Genomic DNA, 17916 nt, shown 5'->3' with positions numbered 1-17916 from the left:
TATATATTTCAGGTTTTTAATATCTATTTATTTACATTATTTTTAGCATGATGAAGATAAGAGAAAACTTTATGAACGTGAACGTACTGTACTCGAAAAGAGATATACCTTGCCCGATTCATCACACATTATTGTTCATCCCTCTAGAATGGCCAAGAGTGGAAAATTTGACTGTACAGTTATGTCTTTGAGTGTGTTATTGGATTACAGACCAGAAGATACCAAGGTAATTTATACTTTGGAAATTTCACTTATTTCAAAAAAAGATAATTTGTTACATAAATCTTTTGAATATGTAGGAACATTCTTTTGAAGTATCTCTGTTTGCGGAACTGTTCAACGAAATGTTAATGCGAGATTTTGGTTTTCGCATATATCGTTCGTTATCCAGTCTCCCTGAAAAAACTAAGGAAAAGGATGAAGATAAGAAGAAAGATAAGAAAGATGATAAGAGAGATGATAAGAAAGATGATAAGAGGAAGGAAGATGAGAAGAAATCTAGTAAGAAGGATGAAAAACGAGATGATAAGAAAAGAGAAGAAGCCAAGGACAAAAAAGATGACAAAGATGCAAAATGTAAAGTAGATGACAAAGACAGAGAAAAGGAGAAAAATGACGATGAAGAAGAAGATGAAGATGATGAATCAGATGTAAGAAAGAGACTTTATTTTTTACATTTTACGGTCTATATTTCATATTAAAATATTTTCTTTTATTAACGAAAAATATTATTTTGCAAATGAAGAGCGTTTATTATGCATGATATAGTTAAGTACATTGTGTTAATATAAACGTTGTTATTACTTATATAGGATGATGATTCTGTAAAAGACGGTAGGAGAGACAGGGATAAAGACGGAAAGAAAAGGAAAACAAAATTATATACACATGATCCTTACCTTTTACTCTCTTTTGTATATTTCGATCAGACGCATTGTGGATATATATTTGATAAGGATATTGAAGAACTTATTTATACTCTCGGATTGAATTTGTCAAGAGCTCAAGTACGGAAATTAGTACAAAAAGTCGTTACAAGAGATTCTCTGCATTATCGAAAATTAACAGACAAATCGAAGGAAGATGACTTAAAGGATGAGAAGAAAGATGATAAAGAAAGCGACAAAGGTGAATCGGCTAAAGGAGAGAACGAGGAGGATATATTGCGTTCGCTTGCTCTCGGTAATGCATTTCGTCTCATATATTTTCTTAATATAAAACATCACATACAACATACAATTGAGTTTAATCATTGCTATATGTTTGTAGGAAATAAAAAATTATTACCTGTATTTGTGGGTAGCGGGCCGCCCTCAAAAAGAGCGCGAAGAGAAGATTGTATCTTAGAAAAAGCTAACGAAGAAACGATTCCGGAAGGTATCGTTACGTACAAAGGCTCTTTATTGGATGTAGAAAAACTTGTTAGTCAGTTGAAAAGATCTGAGAAGGCACGTTTAGATACCGAGGATCGTATGATGGAATTACAGCACGAACTAACTGTAGTCAACGAGAAATCGATAAAACAAACTAATAGTATTAAGGGTCTTTCCGAAGACTTGAAAATGTACAAAGATAAATTACGGAACTCGGATGAAAAGCTCAAGAAAACTTCTGTGAGTAAACTTTTTCTGTTATTTGTTTAATTTGTAAAACGTAATTAAACGTAAAAACATCTTACATTTCTTACAGACGGATTGCCATACTTACTTGACTGCGATAAAGAATATGTACCATGTAGCGACCAAAGCGTTGCAGAGTGAGAGAAAAGTAGAGATAGTAGAAATTCAAGATGAAAAAGTTAGCGGAGAGATAAACGGCTCTGAGATGGAAAGTAAATTTAAAACTGATACCAGGTGGGGAGATAACAAAGTTCAAGTGAAAAAGGAACCCATCGATGTAGACAAAGATAAAAAATCTGACAATAAAACTTCTGTCAAGAGAGAAATTGTCGAGGCAGATAAGGAGAAGAAATAATTACATTAGCTATTTATCATAATATAGACAACATACGCACCCCAACACGAATAAAAAAAAATTAATCTTATTTCACACGTACGTGTGTGCATGCAAGTATCAAGTGGTTTATCCAACACCAAAACTAAGTGATCGGGACTCGATTTTGTAACTTTTTTCACTCGAGTGATGATATATTGTGGCATCTTCAGTAATAAAAAAAAAGAGAAGCATTTCAATCATGCATAACAATTCATAGATCGTTAAAATATCTTACGAAATTTTTTGCATCATTTAAAATAAATGGATAAATTTTAAAAAGGGCTTATAAAGTACCATTGATCTGCCATTAAGTGCCAGATATTGATACACCCGATATTTATCATTATAGATTCAAAAGTATGTCAACATCACAGTTATTTAACTCAAATAAAAAGATTTTTACTGGAAATAATAGTACACAAACATGAAAAAGATTGCGATTCTATTATTATTTCACTGCTTGTTCATTTTAAGCAAACATGAAATCACTTCTAAAATAAAACTTATTTATAAGAGTATGTTTGGAACCTTTTTGTGTCTTTTAACTTAAGTTATAATTAATATAATATTATAATATTAAAATACATTTTTGTTATCATTCATTATTTTTTAAACAATATATGTTTCTTAATGAAGATAGATTGATAATTTTAATTGCTCTAACATACATTATTTAACGCAATAAACATTTAATGCAATAAATGTAATACTAAAAAATGATAAAGTTACATCAATATTTGATTTCAGAAATGTCTGTATTATTGCGTTTTTATTGAATTTTGCGGAATTCTCTCTTATCTCGTGCGCTGCTAGTCGATGTTTATAATATAATTAGCACAGCACAAAGTATTTAAAAAAATTCTTTTCGAATGCGTTTATGTGGCAAATTATCAGAATTGTTCAAAAGTAACAAAAAAAAATAATTTTTCTATAATTTCTAGAGTAATGAATTGTTTGTTATTGTGTAGCAATAAAAATAATTTCTTTTCGTTCTAGATGAGAAAATGTGTACAGTTTCGAAACAATTCAAATCAATGAGCGTTTCTTTTCATAGCCTAAGCTAGTTTAAATATGATAAATACATATATATAATGTATTTTAAGTTACTCATTGTACGTCCAGCAGAGTGTCAAACACATTTACCCAAAAATTATATACTACACAAAAACGTGTTCTCGAGCGTAAGCGATCATGCGTGATCGCGCGTTCCACTCCCAATTTTGCAGTTTACAACTCACGATGCCAAGGATACTATTTTGTACATAGTTTATGTACTATATAGAAATTTTTTGTAGTTTGTTAATAGAAGGCCACATTCTTGTCAAAAAAAGGGAGTAAAAGGTAGCACTATATGAGATTATAAAATAAAATGCGCGAACAATTCTGAATCTGTGTATGTTAACATTATACAAATCTTCTTAAAAAGAAAATTGTAATTATCTCCTTGGGCACATAGTAGTCAAGAATATAACGTAACAATAAAAATTGTTTAAACAATGACGTGTGTAATTTATAATGCATATTGATTCACTCTTGAATACAAACTAATTTTATTTTTATTCGGTCTATTGAAATTTAACGTAGATATTACTTTCCAGTTGAATTCAATATTATACAATGAAATTTAAAGTAAATAGAAAAAAAACTGAGTTTTCTAATTTGTCACATAATTTTTTCGTAATATCTGAGGAAATGTATTAAAATTTACGCACGGAATCTTTTTGAAAGAAAGAATACAATTTTATCGTATTTACTTAAATTTTATTATATTTGTACGTGAATTTGAAGTTTTTGAATTTTTCAAAACTGTTTTATGAACTAAAAAAATTGAGAATAGGATTAAGTTAAAAGAACAGTTATTCCTAATGTCATCTACACATTATTCCCAATGTCAATAACATTTAATCTTTAAATTTTGTTTAACTTTAGATACATATATGCGCGCGGCGCGTATGAATTCACTGTAGATGACATTCAAGAATGAAACTTTAGAGATTGATGCATACGAAAATTATCTTTATTTGCAGAAAATAGGTAAATTCATGTATTTACATGATTTAGAAAGCATTAGACTCCGAGATAATAACTTTATTTATATCTTCAATCTCGTAAAACGATAAGAAGGAGAATTAATGTCATTCTGAACATTTCTCGCCCATCTTCTCAAGCAATTCCTTGTTATCGCGAATCATTTTTTCCAAACGTTCCTTTGTTGCCTGCGTCTGCCTCTGCTCCAGTTTACGTTTAGCAGACTCTATTGCGGTTCGATATCCTGTGACGTTACGGAAAATTTTGATGTGCTTATCGCCCGCAGCCAACAGATATTCTCCCATAGCATCAAATACTAAGCATGTTATGGGCCCTGTAAAAGATATCGAAGAATTCGTCAAGTTCTTTCAAACCCACATTGCTAAAACCATCCCCATAGAAATTTAAAACGGTGCTTTTAGTACAGAAATAATTAATCATTACCTTACAATATTAAATTAGATTTCTATAAAGGCAACACGACGCAAACAAACAACACAACACAATTGAATTATAATTTTACCAAGGAAAATATCTTCTATGGTAGTATCCAGAACACCGGTAATAGTGGAGTAGAAAGATATAGATGATCCATGGGCGATCACGAGGACCTCCGCGTTCGGAGATAAGGCAAGGCTTGCTGGTGCAGTGGTGTTCCAGGAGCCAGTCATCAAAACGTGTGGATCTTCTCCTTTTTCGAATTCGACTGTAAAAGAACAAACGCGTAAGAATTTCGTACATTTCACGCTTAAATCCTTCATTTATCAGGGATTTGTTACATTACTTTTTGTATTGTAGAAACGATACGTCCCATCCTTGGACACGGTAGCCATGTGACTGGTGTCGGCGCTGAAACCGAAGTCGTAAACTCCGGATGAATGCCCAGCGAGGTCAAACGCTTTAGCCACCGTCTTGAACTCTCCGGATTTACTGAAGACCACCTCCCATACGTTCACGTCCGGTGTAAAACCTTACGAATAGATTGATCTTATTAAAATATTTGTATATTTTTCTCATGCTATAAAATGTAACTTTGATCCAAAATTTTAAAAAATGTCTAGATAGCACATATCCAAAATCACAAGAAGTACGTCTTTAAGACTTTATCTTATTTTACAATAGCTGGAACTAATTATATTTATTTACGGCAAAATGCTTTTTTACCCGAGGTAGCAACGAATCGGCCGCAAGGTGATATGCGCGCACGATAAGTAGATCCTAAATGCATCTCCACCGTTGCCAGCGTCTGTCCTTTCAAGTCCCAAATAATAAGATCGTTCACTTTACTGCACGTGATGATGTACTTCCCAGTGCACGCGATATCCATTCCAACGACATCCTCAGTATGATGCTATAGTAATAAAAAAAATTGATACATAAAGCATAAACGAATTCCACAAAATAGTAAATTTCATAAGTATGACTATGTGAATAATCTTAAAAGATCGAGCATAAATAAAATATATGCACTAATTATATTCATCAAAAGTTAGAAAGTCTATAAAAATCTATGAAACTTTACAGATTATTCTAATGTATATATTAATTATTATAAATAAACAAAACAATTCACATACGAATAACTGCGTTGGTTCTCTAGGCTTTTTTCTAACTTTGAATTATTATTACAGAGTCTTATTTTAACAATAATATTCTGTTATTATAGCATTTTAAAAAGATCTCTAAGAAAAATGTAGACAAAACAAAGAAATATCTTTAACAAATAACATAGAAACAAGATCGTAATACCTGTGGAAACTCCAGAGCCTTAGTCGCAGAGGCCAAATGACCATCCGATTTCTTCGCGATCTTGTATACCTCGATGGCGTTAGCCACGGCCTTGTGAATAATAAATGCTTTTCCATCCGGGGACCAGCGTATCAAAGTTGCGTGATCAAATTCTATGTTAATACGCAGAGATTTGCGATCTTTCGATGTGAAGTCTTTCGTGTACCACAACAACACAGTACGATCTGCAATAATGCAAAATATGGAAATAAGTAGGATGAATTTGAGTCAATATAAAAGAATTCTTAATTACATTATCTTTACTGCCGAACTGCCGATATTTTTCGATTTTCTCAAAGAAACAAAGTTCATAAACAAATTTGATTTTATTCTTATTTTTTATGAGAAATTATCTTTTTTTCTCAGTTATATTCTTTATTCCAGAAAATAATGTTATTACATATAGAATAAAAATATATAAAATAGTAGAATATTAATAATTGTAATATTAATCTTGAACGAATTGACAAAAATCAAAGAAATACAATTGATCTTTTACAACTCTATTAATTACGAATATTAATTAAGTGATACGGGATAAATAATTAATAAATCGTGAATATTACTACAAAACCTTTTTATTCAACAATGAATAGTCTTAATTCAAAATATATGTGATACAAATGTGCGTTGAAACAAATTGAAATAACCTGATGAAAAGATAATCTTGATCAAGAATGGTATATTTATCACAAAATTAATTAAGAATTATCGTAAATATTTCGTTGATCTTACATGCATTTTGTTTTCTTCTCTAGACAAAAACCATATCATGCACTTCGTTATCTTCAACTTATTTAACATTCCTAAAAATCAAATTGATTGAAAGTAGCTAAAATTAATTTAAATCTCTATGATAAACTCCCCGCATTCTAATTAAATAAATATAGATCATTTTAAGTCTTCATTCTTCGACATTGCAGAGATATAAAAATCTTGATACATTTACAATTAATGATAGTAACATGATATCATCTATCTAAGATAAATTAGGTTTTTTGTTTGGTGGTGGCATAAGTTCTGAATCATCTCGTGCAAATCTGTATTTCTCGATATAGTCTAAAAGCCGTTCCTTCGTAACAGGTTTGTTGATGCTTTTGCACACAGACTCGGCAGTTTTAATGGAATTAGGAAACGACTTGTCTATTCGCTGACGCATGAAGACCCATTGACCATTTTCAAATTTGCACTCGACAATCGCGTTGTCCAAATCTCTCATATGTTTGGTAATCTTTATTGTGCCGTATGGCGTATTCAGTCCTCCTACAAAAAGATGACCAATCTTTCGTGGCAGAATTCCCATGCCCGATTCCGTGACGATTTTCAGTTTAAAATCTACGGAGTTTAACGACAATGGTTTCCATTTTAAGACCTCGATGCACACTCCCGAGCAATACTTTTCCTTGGCAGGTTGAAATATTAAGCCATCTGGTTCGTGAGAAAGCTGTTTAGCGAATTTCTCGCCCAACAGATTTTTGCTCTGTGTTACGTCCCAAAAATATTTCAATCGCACGGAGAATGGTTCCCGTTCCTTTATTAATCGTCCCTCCTTCATAGCTCTTAGTCTACCAGCGATTATTTTATTTTCGATAATGGAGTAACGATCAGGATGGAACGGTAATTTACTAACATCTTGTGCATCATACATGATAACGTCGTAAACCAAATATCTAGGAATATTTTTGCCCCTATCTTTGTCGATTACCATTTCCTGTAAAATTATGTTATTTCATAAATACAATTCCAATCATTTATTTTTACAGTTCTTAAAATAGCTTTCAGTATATAGCTATAACTTACTCCATCCATCAGAGTATCTCTCAAATTTCGATTTTCTCGTACATGAGGAAATGTCAGTCCAATTACTTCAAATACACTGTTTTCCCTATCTATAAAAAATATCTCTCCGTCACCTTGTACTAGCATCATATATCTAAACAAAAAACAGTAGAATTACAAAGCTTTTAAATGTAATATGTATATGTTTATATATGAAAGCAAAAATATCAAGAGACACTTAATGTGTACAAATAAATTTCTAACTGACCTTGTGCCATCAGCTTTCCAAGATACTCTATATGGCTTTGTATGTAACAGCATTATATTGTCACAATCCATGGATACAGGCTGAGAACCAGGGAATCCTGAATCCTTCCATCCGCAGATGTCTTGGACTCGCCTCTGGATTCCAAATAGCTTTTTTTTTTCTAAGATAGGAGTAACACCAGGTACGCCAGCCATAAAAATTGGATTTTTATTAAAAATTTCACGTCTCTTTCTCTTGCCTTTCTCATCCTGACAATCTTCATTCTCTGTGCTTGGTCCTTCATCTGTGTCCGGAATATTGGAATCGTCATATTCTAGACACCACGCTGGTCTCGCAGGTGGAGGTGGAGCATCTGCCTCATCATCATACCGTTTATATAGCTCCTTTATGTAATCAGCTTTGTAAATTCCAGGAGGTCTTGCAGTAGCAAACTCTGCTAGGCCAGCATCGACACTGGTATTGTCTACCTCCACTAAGTAACTGATTATAAGAAAGCCAGTCCTGTTGAAACCATGTGTGCAGTGTACACCAATGATCTCTAATGGATTGTGAGCAATGAAACTACTACACAGTTGTACAAAGGCTCGAGTCTGCTCCTCGGACGGAGTCTCACCATGACCACGACATTGCAATTTCACATAGCTACAATTGTAATCCTCTATGGTATCTTTATCATAAAACCTTGATGTGTTAGTCAAATCTATCCACAAGCCCATCTTCAATTTCTGACTTTTCAGATTTTCGAAGAACATATCTACGGTGAATCGACAACCCTCAGGCACCTGGCTATCGTAGGCCGAAGACAGAGGCGTCTTAAAAGCTAGAAACTTGCCTTGGATTAGCCTCATCGCTTTGCGTGGACAATCGAGCCAGCGAGGTGGAACTCCACGACCAATTCTGTTCTCGTTCGACATTTTCGGTCGATCAACTTGTTAAAGACAAAGCATACAATGTAGAAAACAAGATGTAGAAAAAGGGATATGCAATGCGTCGCAACTTTGAGTCCTTCAACGAACAGTTCAGCATTTGAACTCGCTTGGTGTCAACGAGAGATAATAGTTACTCAACCAGAAGTTTCGCGGTCTAACCTATTTCTTCGCCTTCCGAATGTCCGTCACTCGCGGCGAGACTTCCCAGCGTACTTTCGCTACGCCACGAAGTTGTACTTGGCCCGAAGCTGGAAGCAAACCTTGGAATTAAAACCGGCGAGCCGATCTTAATCCATAATTGTGGAATATCACCAAAACATGCGGTAAGCAATGACATCAACCATGGTATCCGCCATTGCATGTAACTGCGCGTCTTCACGTCGTAGACTGACATTCGATTTTCTATCGATAAATATTCTCGATTATTCTCGATTTTGTCGTCATTGCGATTGCGGCGCTCGAAATATAAATATTGAATTTCGAATCGTGAAAGAGAGAAATAACGGGTAAGAATTGAAATACAAGTTTTTCAAATTATTAAATATTATAAATATAATATTAATACAAGAGGCAACACGGATTAATTAGATTTCTCGCTATCCAAAAAATTAGTCATCTCATGATGTAATAATATCCACGAATAAGCTGTAAATCACTTTCTGAACTATTAAATTTGTATTGGAATTCTCTGACATCTTATCGATCATTGTCACAATCGTTAACGATAGCTTAGCGATAGCTAATGAGAACCGCGCTTTTTTCCAGGATTGTCCTTGCTATTGGCTTATAGTACTATAACAATATAGTTAACGATCGTATACGTTCTTTCTTTTCAAGAATAAGGATCCTGATTTTTTTACGTATAGACAGATGTAATAATTACTTCATTATTATTATTCTTTTATCTATTCTTATATTTATATTTTGTTATTTTTTGTTTTCTTACATTAAGAATCGTTTGGAAAAAATTAATAAGCCATGAGTTCGAATTTTAAAAATTAAGTTCTGAGAATTTAAATTTCAATAGAAAATTCAGTTGCGCTGCTTTGCATCAGTTAGACGCGCTCTAGAGGTTATATGTGAATGTGTGTGTCTTCCAACAAGCGACACAATGCGACACAATGATCATGTCATCTTTGTTTAACATTGGCGAACAAAAAAGATGTAATAATCCATTGTGTCATACTGTGACACTTGTGTCGCTTGCTGGAAGGCACACTATACCTAACACATGCACTTCGATCGAACAATAAAATCAACATATATTCCATTAAAAATATAATGACAATTTGTCAATCAAAACATTATATATTTATTATACATTATGAGCATATTATATAACTCAAATTTATATTAAGTGCCTTCCATTTAGTGCAAAATTTTTCTGATAATTGTTATACGAATTGGAACATTTTTAAGAAATACTCAGAAATATTCGGACAGTTTACATCTTCTCACTCAGAATTTTTCATACAAGTGAATTCTGAAATATTCTGAAATTTCTCATGACGTAATTTAAAAAAAAATATTTTTTAATTTTTTAGATTTTCATAACATTTCATCAGAAATTATACTTATAAATATCTTAGAAATCTTACGATATTTTATAATTAACATACGTATATGAAAAATTCTGAGAAAAGATATAGATTTTCTGAGAAGTGTTACAATTCGTATAAAAAATGTGAGAAAATTATAAAATTATGTAGAAATTCTGAAAAATTATACGAAAAATTCTGAGAAAAATTTTCACTAAGGTGAGTCAACACAACGCAGTGACAATAGAATTAATGTTGAATCGATGTCGAGTTTGATGATTTCGACATCGAATCGACATTGATTTAATTCCATTATCATTTCTCACTAGGAAATGTTCTTTTTGTATTAAGTTGTAATAAAGACAGAACAATACTATGTCGACTTGTGTCACTAAATGGAAGGCACCCATTATATGCAAAATACATGAAAATTTATACAATTGTATAGTAAAACGTGTATAATTCGTACACACTTCGCCAAAACCTTTCTATTTATCTTTAAAGAAAAAATAAGATTTTAGAAGTGGGGAAAAAATCCCGAGAATGATTTCTCGATATCGAAGAATGATAGAAGAATGCAAGAATTCGAGACGTTCAATCTCGCAGTAAACAAAATATGTACACACATTAATCGTGTACGTATATACACATTAACTGCTTCCTTCGGTATTATAAATATTATAGCCACGGTCGGAAATAGAAAACATTGAAAAGGAGGGGGGGTGGAGGGGGGGAGGACAAACGATTCGAGGTGAACGCGCAAATACAGCAGCAAGGAAAATGACTGTGGTTCATCGGCGCAGAAAAATATTCTGACCTTGAAGACCTGGTGTGCATCGACGCCACGGCCGTGTCACGATCCTCTTTATTTCGCGCCGTGCGAATTTAGCCGCGTTAAAAGCTCCGGTGAATAATTCACGGAGTGAGCTTCGTTGAATCATGTGACTCATTGTCGATTCGGGCGAACGAATGCTACACGGATACTCGGAAGACACGATTATCCGAGGCGACGAGGAATTCTTTTCGAGCACGTCGTGAGATCGTCGCGCAATGAAATTTCGATGTGTTGGAAACAATTAATGTGATCCTTGTCGTTCTCGGGAAGAAGAAAGGAAGTCTTGTCGTTTGAGATTCAGGCGGTCGTTATTTAAATTTTAATTAAATTTTAATTAAATTAAATTAAATTTAATCATTTAAATTATTTTTTATTTATTTTCTTTACTCAAATAATTATCGAAGATGCTTACTTCAAATGTAAAAAAGGGGGAATGATTTTTTCAATACAACTTAATACTTGATTTTCGATTTTTTATTATAAATGAGTTAAATAAGCATTAAATATAAAATATCAAAAGTGAACTAACTTAACTTCATAAAAAATTATCAAAATCATCACATCTTGAAAAGAGTAGTTTAATTCTTCGAAAGTTGTAAAATAAAAGTAATAAAAATTAGTGACATTTAATCATATTAAGAATATTTTTTTTTTAGCGATTTGATTAATCACAATAAATTTCTGTCAAGTTGACAAATAATTCTTTCTTTTTAAAAAAAACTTGATCTTTTGAGTTGTGCATTCACAGAAGAAATTTCTGATTGAAAATGAAGGAATAAATCAATCAGAATTCTAATTATCTCAACTAGAATTCTGATTGATATTCAATCGGAAATTTCTTTCAATGCACAATAAAAGAATCAAATTTCCTAGAAAAAGGAAAGAACTTTTCAATTTGACAGAAAATTATTGAAAATTATATAGATATTTATTATAATTATTAAGATAATACATTTTAACCAAAATTCTGATTTCGATCAGAATTTCAATTAATTAAATAAATCAGACTCTTTTTCTAATGTGTCATTTTTAAAATAAGAGACCTATATATATAATGAACAATTTAGAAATAATATATAAAAGGATAAAGATTTTTAATATTATAGATAAATAAAAAAATTCCAATAAAACCCAAAGAGAATCGAAGAAATATATTTTTCAAAATTAAATACATATACAGATGTTTCGACTTTCAGGGGATTTCGGTCTATTTCAATATAATACTGCGTGACAAGTTAGCAATTTCGCTCTACAAAACCATTAAATTTGTCAAATTAAATAATTACAAAACGTTGTCGAACCGGTAAGTTCACGTTTGATGATTTTTTTAGACATTAAATTTAATATTTTCGGTTCGGATGTTTTGTAATTATTCAATTTAACAATTCTAATAGTTTACTGTAGAGCAAAATTGCTATTGGGCTAATTTGTCAATATTATACTGAAGAAGGTCGAAACCGAAGATCGAAACATCTGTATTTATAATTTCGAATAATATACTTTCTACACACGTTTATCTTCTATCGATTCACATGGGCTTTATTTTTTGAACGATTTAAATCTTTCGGAGAACACAAGCTCTGTTTCGAGAAGCTCGCTTCCACGACGTGGAATCGTGGTCCGGAACCGTGAGACAAATTGACAGGTGCCACGAATGGAAAAGCAGAGCTCTTCGTGTGCGCGTTATGACACACGGTGCGGTCGGAGAAAGCGCAAACGTGTCTTTCTATTTGACGTCTCGTTAAGGAGAGCTCCGAAACGAGCCGGCCGGTATCGACAATGCTTAACGCCATGCGTCGGATTCAATACAGGTTGACTATATAATCGATCTGGGCACGTATTATTATATGAAACTGCCCGGAATTGATTCCGATTGGAATCATCCGCGTTCTCCTTATAAAACAATATACTAAAAAGAAAAATAGTGAATTTTAATAAAATTTATTAAATAAATAAGTATTTAATATTTATTAAATAAATAAGTATTTAATATTTATTTGAATAGTACCAATTAAATTAACATTTATTTATAGCAAATAAATATTTACTCAATAAAAAAATATTAAAAAGTTAAATAAAATTAATGATTCTCATACCACAAATAAATATATCTCTATATCTTTACTAAATATTTAATTAGTATTATTAAAACAAACAATTTATTAAAATTTAGTACATTTTTTTAGCGTAAAAATCTAAGAAATGATAATACGATCGGAATTCTATTCCATAATATACCTCGCTCCTTTCAAAAACCACGGTGATAGAAAATACTTTAATTGGAAACCAACTTCCTCCGGAAACTCATATATGTGGATAGTTATGCGCGTGAGTTCCGATAACAACGAATAAAGATCGCCGTACTTCGATAAACGCTAAACCAAAAGGAAGTTCGCAACATATAAACATCTTATCTTGCGATATGTAAGACAAACTTTACTTGCGGCTTCTTCGAACAACAGAGAAAACTTTGTTTAGTCATCATAATTTCGTGAAACGAGAGGGACGTAAAGGTAGATGCAACAAAGTAAAAAAACTTTAAGAAATAAATCTTACTTTAGGTATTAATTATGTGACATGAAACAGATATGAGGTTTTCATTTTATTAACACACCTTTCAGATCTCGAAATTACATATCTCTAGATTTATTACAATCTTATACGGAATTATTTACGAAATTAATTTTTTAAAGTAGTAAATAATTAATAATAATTATTTACGACAAAATTAAAAGTCGCAAATTTCAAAGTTATTGGGGTTAATTTATTATATCTCGCAGTAAAAAATTCTCTCAATACTTTCGGTTTCACTTTTTATGTCAACGAGATGACAAAAGCTTATGAGAATTTTGTTTCTTTTTAAGGCACCAAATATGTTTTTCTTCTCTCAAATTTGCACAAGCATCCGATTTTTTAGCAAACATGATTCAATGACAACTCATTTATCAATTTTACGTTCCATAAAATTTGCATCTCTCTCCTTTTTTTCAAAAATGAGGACTTGTTTGCTTCTTTTTTAAAGTATCAAATGTATTTTTCTTTCTTCAGAGATTGCGAAATGACACAAAAGAATGGGCTTCAGAATTTTTGAAGGAAGAATTTATCAATTCTATCACATAAACAGCAATTTTTTGCATTTATAATGATTCGTTTTTTGACATTTTAGAAAATGTCTCCCAAAATGTTTCCTTTTTATTCCTGATATTGAATGAAAAAATATTGGATTTTTAAATCATAACTTTTGATTTCTAAAGAAAGTATAGGCAAAATTAATTGTTAAAAATGTGTAGTTTTTATGAATAGAGTATTCATTAATATTTTGTAAAAAATTTTTTTTATACATATCAGACATTGTCAAAGTTATAACTAACGGGAATTTCAGAAATTATTTACATAATCGGACGAAAAAGAAAATTTTACATAACAACAAAAAAATTACTCAAAAGTAACGTTGCATTTTTCTAGATTTAAAAAATAAATAAAAAATTTCGGGGCGGGGGGGTTAAAACCTCTAAATTCTTCCTCTGTAGACGCTCATGCATGCAAGTATCCAATTTTTCATTAAACACAACTCAATAATGAATCGTCTATCGATTTTACGTCCGTGGAACGTGCGACTCTCCTTTTTTTTCAACAAGCAATCGAATCTGGCCAGGACGATCATTAAATATTCTGGAGATGGGACGAGCCGCCGAGGATTGGGAAATCTTCCCTGACGGGAAAACGCAGGCACGAACACATAATCCCGCCGCTTTTGTTTGCGGATTACGACACGCCGACTCCGAGCTCCTTCTTCTTCGTCATTCCTTTTGTGCCGTACGATCGCGAAAGAGAAATGGCAAACGTGGGTCCGTGGCAAAATAACTGGCACACCACGCTGGCGTGAGCACGTATGCAACCGGATACCAAAATATATTATCCGCGTACGTGTCGTTCGTCATCGATAATTCATTTTCTCCTGTTATGTCGTATGTCCATACCATAGCGAAACGTGCTGATCGATTGTCACTAATGTACTCCGGCCTACGTCAGATTAATTATTTTAGAGGAGAGTGCAGAGATAATGCAATTAACACTTCGCTTAAAGAACGCAAAACGAAGAATCTTCAAGAAATAATCCATAATAATACGTGTTTGAAAACGTTTGTTTGAAAATCTCATAAGTACCATCGCGCGTTTCGACTGCTTTCCTGTTGATCTTTTTAGATATATCTCGTCTTTATCTTTACTCTCTATTTTTATTTTGTGATATGTAAAGAAATTAACAAAATTCTAACAAAATTAATTATAAAATATATAAAATAATAAAAAAATATTAGAATATTAGAATAATATTATAACAATATAATATAGTAATATAACAATAACTATCATATTTTTACAAGTCGAGACAAAATAATTGTGTGTAAGTTAAATATATTATCTAGAAAAATATCAAAATATAGTACAAATTTCGATCTTTTTCTTAGATAATTTATATAAATTAATTATATAAATTAATTAACGGATATAAATTAATTAGCGATTACACAAATAGAATTAATACTAAAGGCATTATTGTATCTTTCATGATTTTATTTTACACTGAAATTTACAATAAATAAAACATGCAATTCTTGATATCTTTCGTAGTATTTCTTTAGATATTATTTTCACATTGCTTCAAAATACGAAAAGTTTTCTTACTAAACGTGACGCATTAATTTTATAATTTTAAAATTAACTTCGTCAGATAAACACCATTCCTCTTCAAGTCTTATCATAGCAATTATATTTTCATTATCTCAACGATAGATCAACTAACCCGTTTTCTCCCAGCTTTCATATGAAACGTGTACGCGAGCAGTTTTAATATACAGGGTGATTCATATTAATCTTAAGAGGCAACTATTTTTCAAAACTACGTATTTAACTAAAATACATTCCAAATAAAAGTTCTATGATATAGAATCTTTCTCTATATATATAATTTTTATTTGAAATATTTTTTTGGTAAAATTGTATATTTTCGAAATATTTTCCTATTAATATTATACTGAATCACAATGTATGTATAAAGAGAGGAGAGAGAGAGAGAGACAGCATTTTATTGAATATTTTATGTTAGATGGCATTTACTTTTATAAACGTTTTCAGAAACTCTAAAAGGATAAGCATCTATAAAAAGTCTGATATATATCATAATGACAGTAAGGAAAACAAAAACGAGAGATTCAATAACATATTTTAATTTTTATTTAAACTTAGAACACGTATTGTCTAAAAAATCTATTTATGATGTCTTTTAGATTTTTTAAACTGTACTGTTTCTCAAGAAAAGCCTTTATGATGTCCTCTATGACGTCTTTTAGACATGCATGTTGTTTGGAAAACTTTATTATTTCTGTTATTTACTTAACTAGCATATCGAAAAGATATATTTTAATTCGTACGCAAAACTAGAAAAGCATTGTGATTGATAAAGGACTGTAATATTTTACTAAAATGAAGTAGTGTGTAAACACAAATAAAATACACACAATAATCTCACACAACAATCGTAAATAAAAATTGATGTGCAAGTGTACATAATATCGCGATAAATATATTGACATTCCTGACATCGTGCTTTTGTCAAAGAGATCGATATTCCACCCAACGACTTAAACCAAATAACATGGATTAAAATTTCGGCCTGGTTACGATTATAATCCGAAGCTACTCAACAGCTTTGATGTCGATTCTTTTAGTAATAATGATGACTATTACAGATATATAATAACCGCAAACCGAAACCGAAAACGATCGAAAGCCAAACCTATTAATCATTACAGTATAAAAGAAATCGAAAGTTGTATGTCTCATTGTTCGGTTCGTTATTACCTGCCACAATTGGACCTGGTTTTAGGCTGTCCAAATAGAATTAGAAACTCAGATGAAAAATGCAGAATATGCCTAGGTATCCATTGACCTTGTTCACTTCTTTTTTTTTCTCCGCAAAATTTTCAATGTAATATAAAAGACATTCTTCCAGAAAATGTTTCTATTATATTTTCAGGAAACATCAACAGAAGAAAGTATCAATCTTTTTTCTTTAAAGCAAACAGAAGAGAAGAGACCTATACATTTATGATTCTTTAACTACCACCATAAGTGGTAGTAAACCTTTTAGAGTTGTCCTTGTCATCGACACTAAGCCGTTATTTATGGTTGGTTCTTATATTGAACTGTCTTAAGTATAGGCTTAAGATGTTTCGGAAGCGACATCTTAACCTAGTTTTAAGGACAGTTACAGAACACAATAGACGAGATATGCACAGCAGGGGCGCCATTTTTGGCACACACACCTGCCGCATATATTGTATTTAATAGAAACATATTTTTTTCAATAAGTTGTGATATACATAAAAATCGTGAATTATACTATACAATACTATTATAGATCAAATATTGTAGTTGTGGCTCTTTTATGCATAAATATGAAACACTTACTAATATATACATAAATTTTATTAATAAATTTTTAATGAAATTTTTATATTATATAATGTTTTATAGATATGTATGTGTGTACATATGTATAGAGCGCTAATTTAAATATTGCAAGGTCCAAATGTCCCTATATGAATCAATCAAAAATCCGCATTAACATCTTAAAATATTATTTAAAGTAGTCTTAAAATAAAAACGGACTATAAATACCAACCTATCACATAGCTTTCTTCAAACGTTTATAAAAAGCAAATACCATCTAACATAAAAATTGATGCAACATCT

The 17916-nt window shown here is 31.5% G+C and overlaps 2 protein-coding genes across 2 annotated transcripts in view; one reads left to right on the top strand and one right to left on the bottom strand.

The window, feature by feature from the left end:
- The window catches only part of LOC108748922 (cell division cycle and apoptosis regulator protein 1-like), an 8877-nt gene extending 6413 nt beyond the window's left edge, over positions 1–2464 (top strand). Inside the window, exons 10-14 of the mRNA XM_018487351.1 lie at positions 47–226; positions 300–650; positions 813–1182; positions 1270–1613; positions 1690–2464. Of these exons, the coding sequence (XP_018342853.1) occupies positions 47–226; positions 300–650; positions 813–1182; positions 1270–1613; positions 1690–1974 (1530 nt within the window). The 3' untranslated portion in view covers positions 1975–2464. The remainder of the gene's footprint in view (positions 1–46; positions 227–299; positions 651–812; positions 1183–1269; positions 1614–1689) is intronic.
- A 1447-nt stretch (positions 2465–3911) lies between these two features.
- LOC108750239 (mRNA-capping enzyme) lies at positions 3912–8787 on the bottom strand. Its single transcript, XM_018489578.1, has 8 exons — positions 7859–8787; positions 7612–7744; positions 6796–7522; positions 5773–5996; positions 5188–5374; positions 4808–4993; positions 4547–4729; positions 3912–4357 (listed from the first exon to the last, which is right to left on the bottom strand). Exons 1-8 carry the CDS (start codon positions 8770–8772, stop codon positions 4131–4133), a joined length of 2781 nt encoding a protein of 926 aa, XP_018345080.1. The 5' UTR covers positions 8773–8787; the 3' UTR covers positions 3912–4130.
- Positions 8788–17916: the final 9129 nt, after the last annotated feature.

This window comes from Trachymyrmex septentrionalis, unplaced genomic scaffold, assembly GCF_001594115.1.
Source record: "Trachymyrmex septentrionalis isolate Tsep2-gDNA-1 unplaced genomic scaffold, Tsep1.0 scaffold11, whole genome shotgun sequence".
Lineage (NCBI taxonomy): Eukaryota > Metazoa > Arthropoda > Insecta > Hymenoptera > Formicidae > Trachymyrmex > Trachymyrmex septentrionalis.
This window is presented reverse-complemented; position numbering and strand designations above follow the sequence as displayed.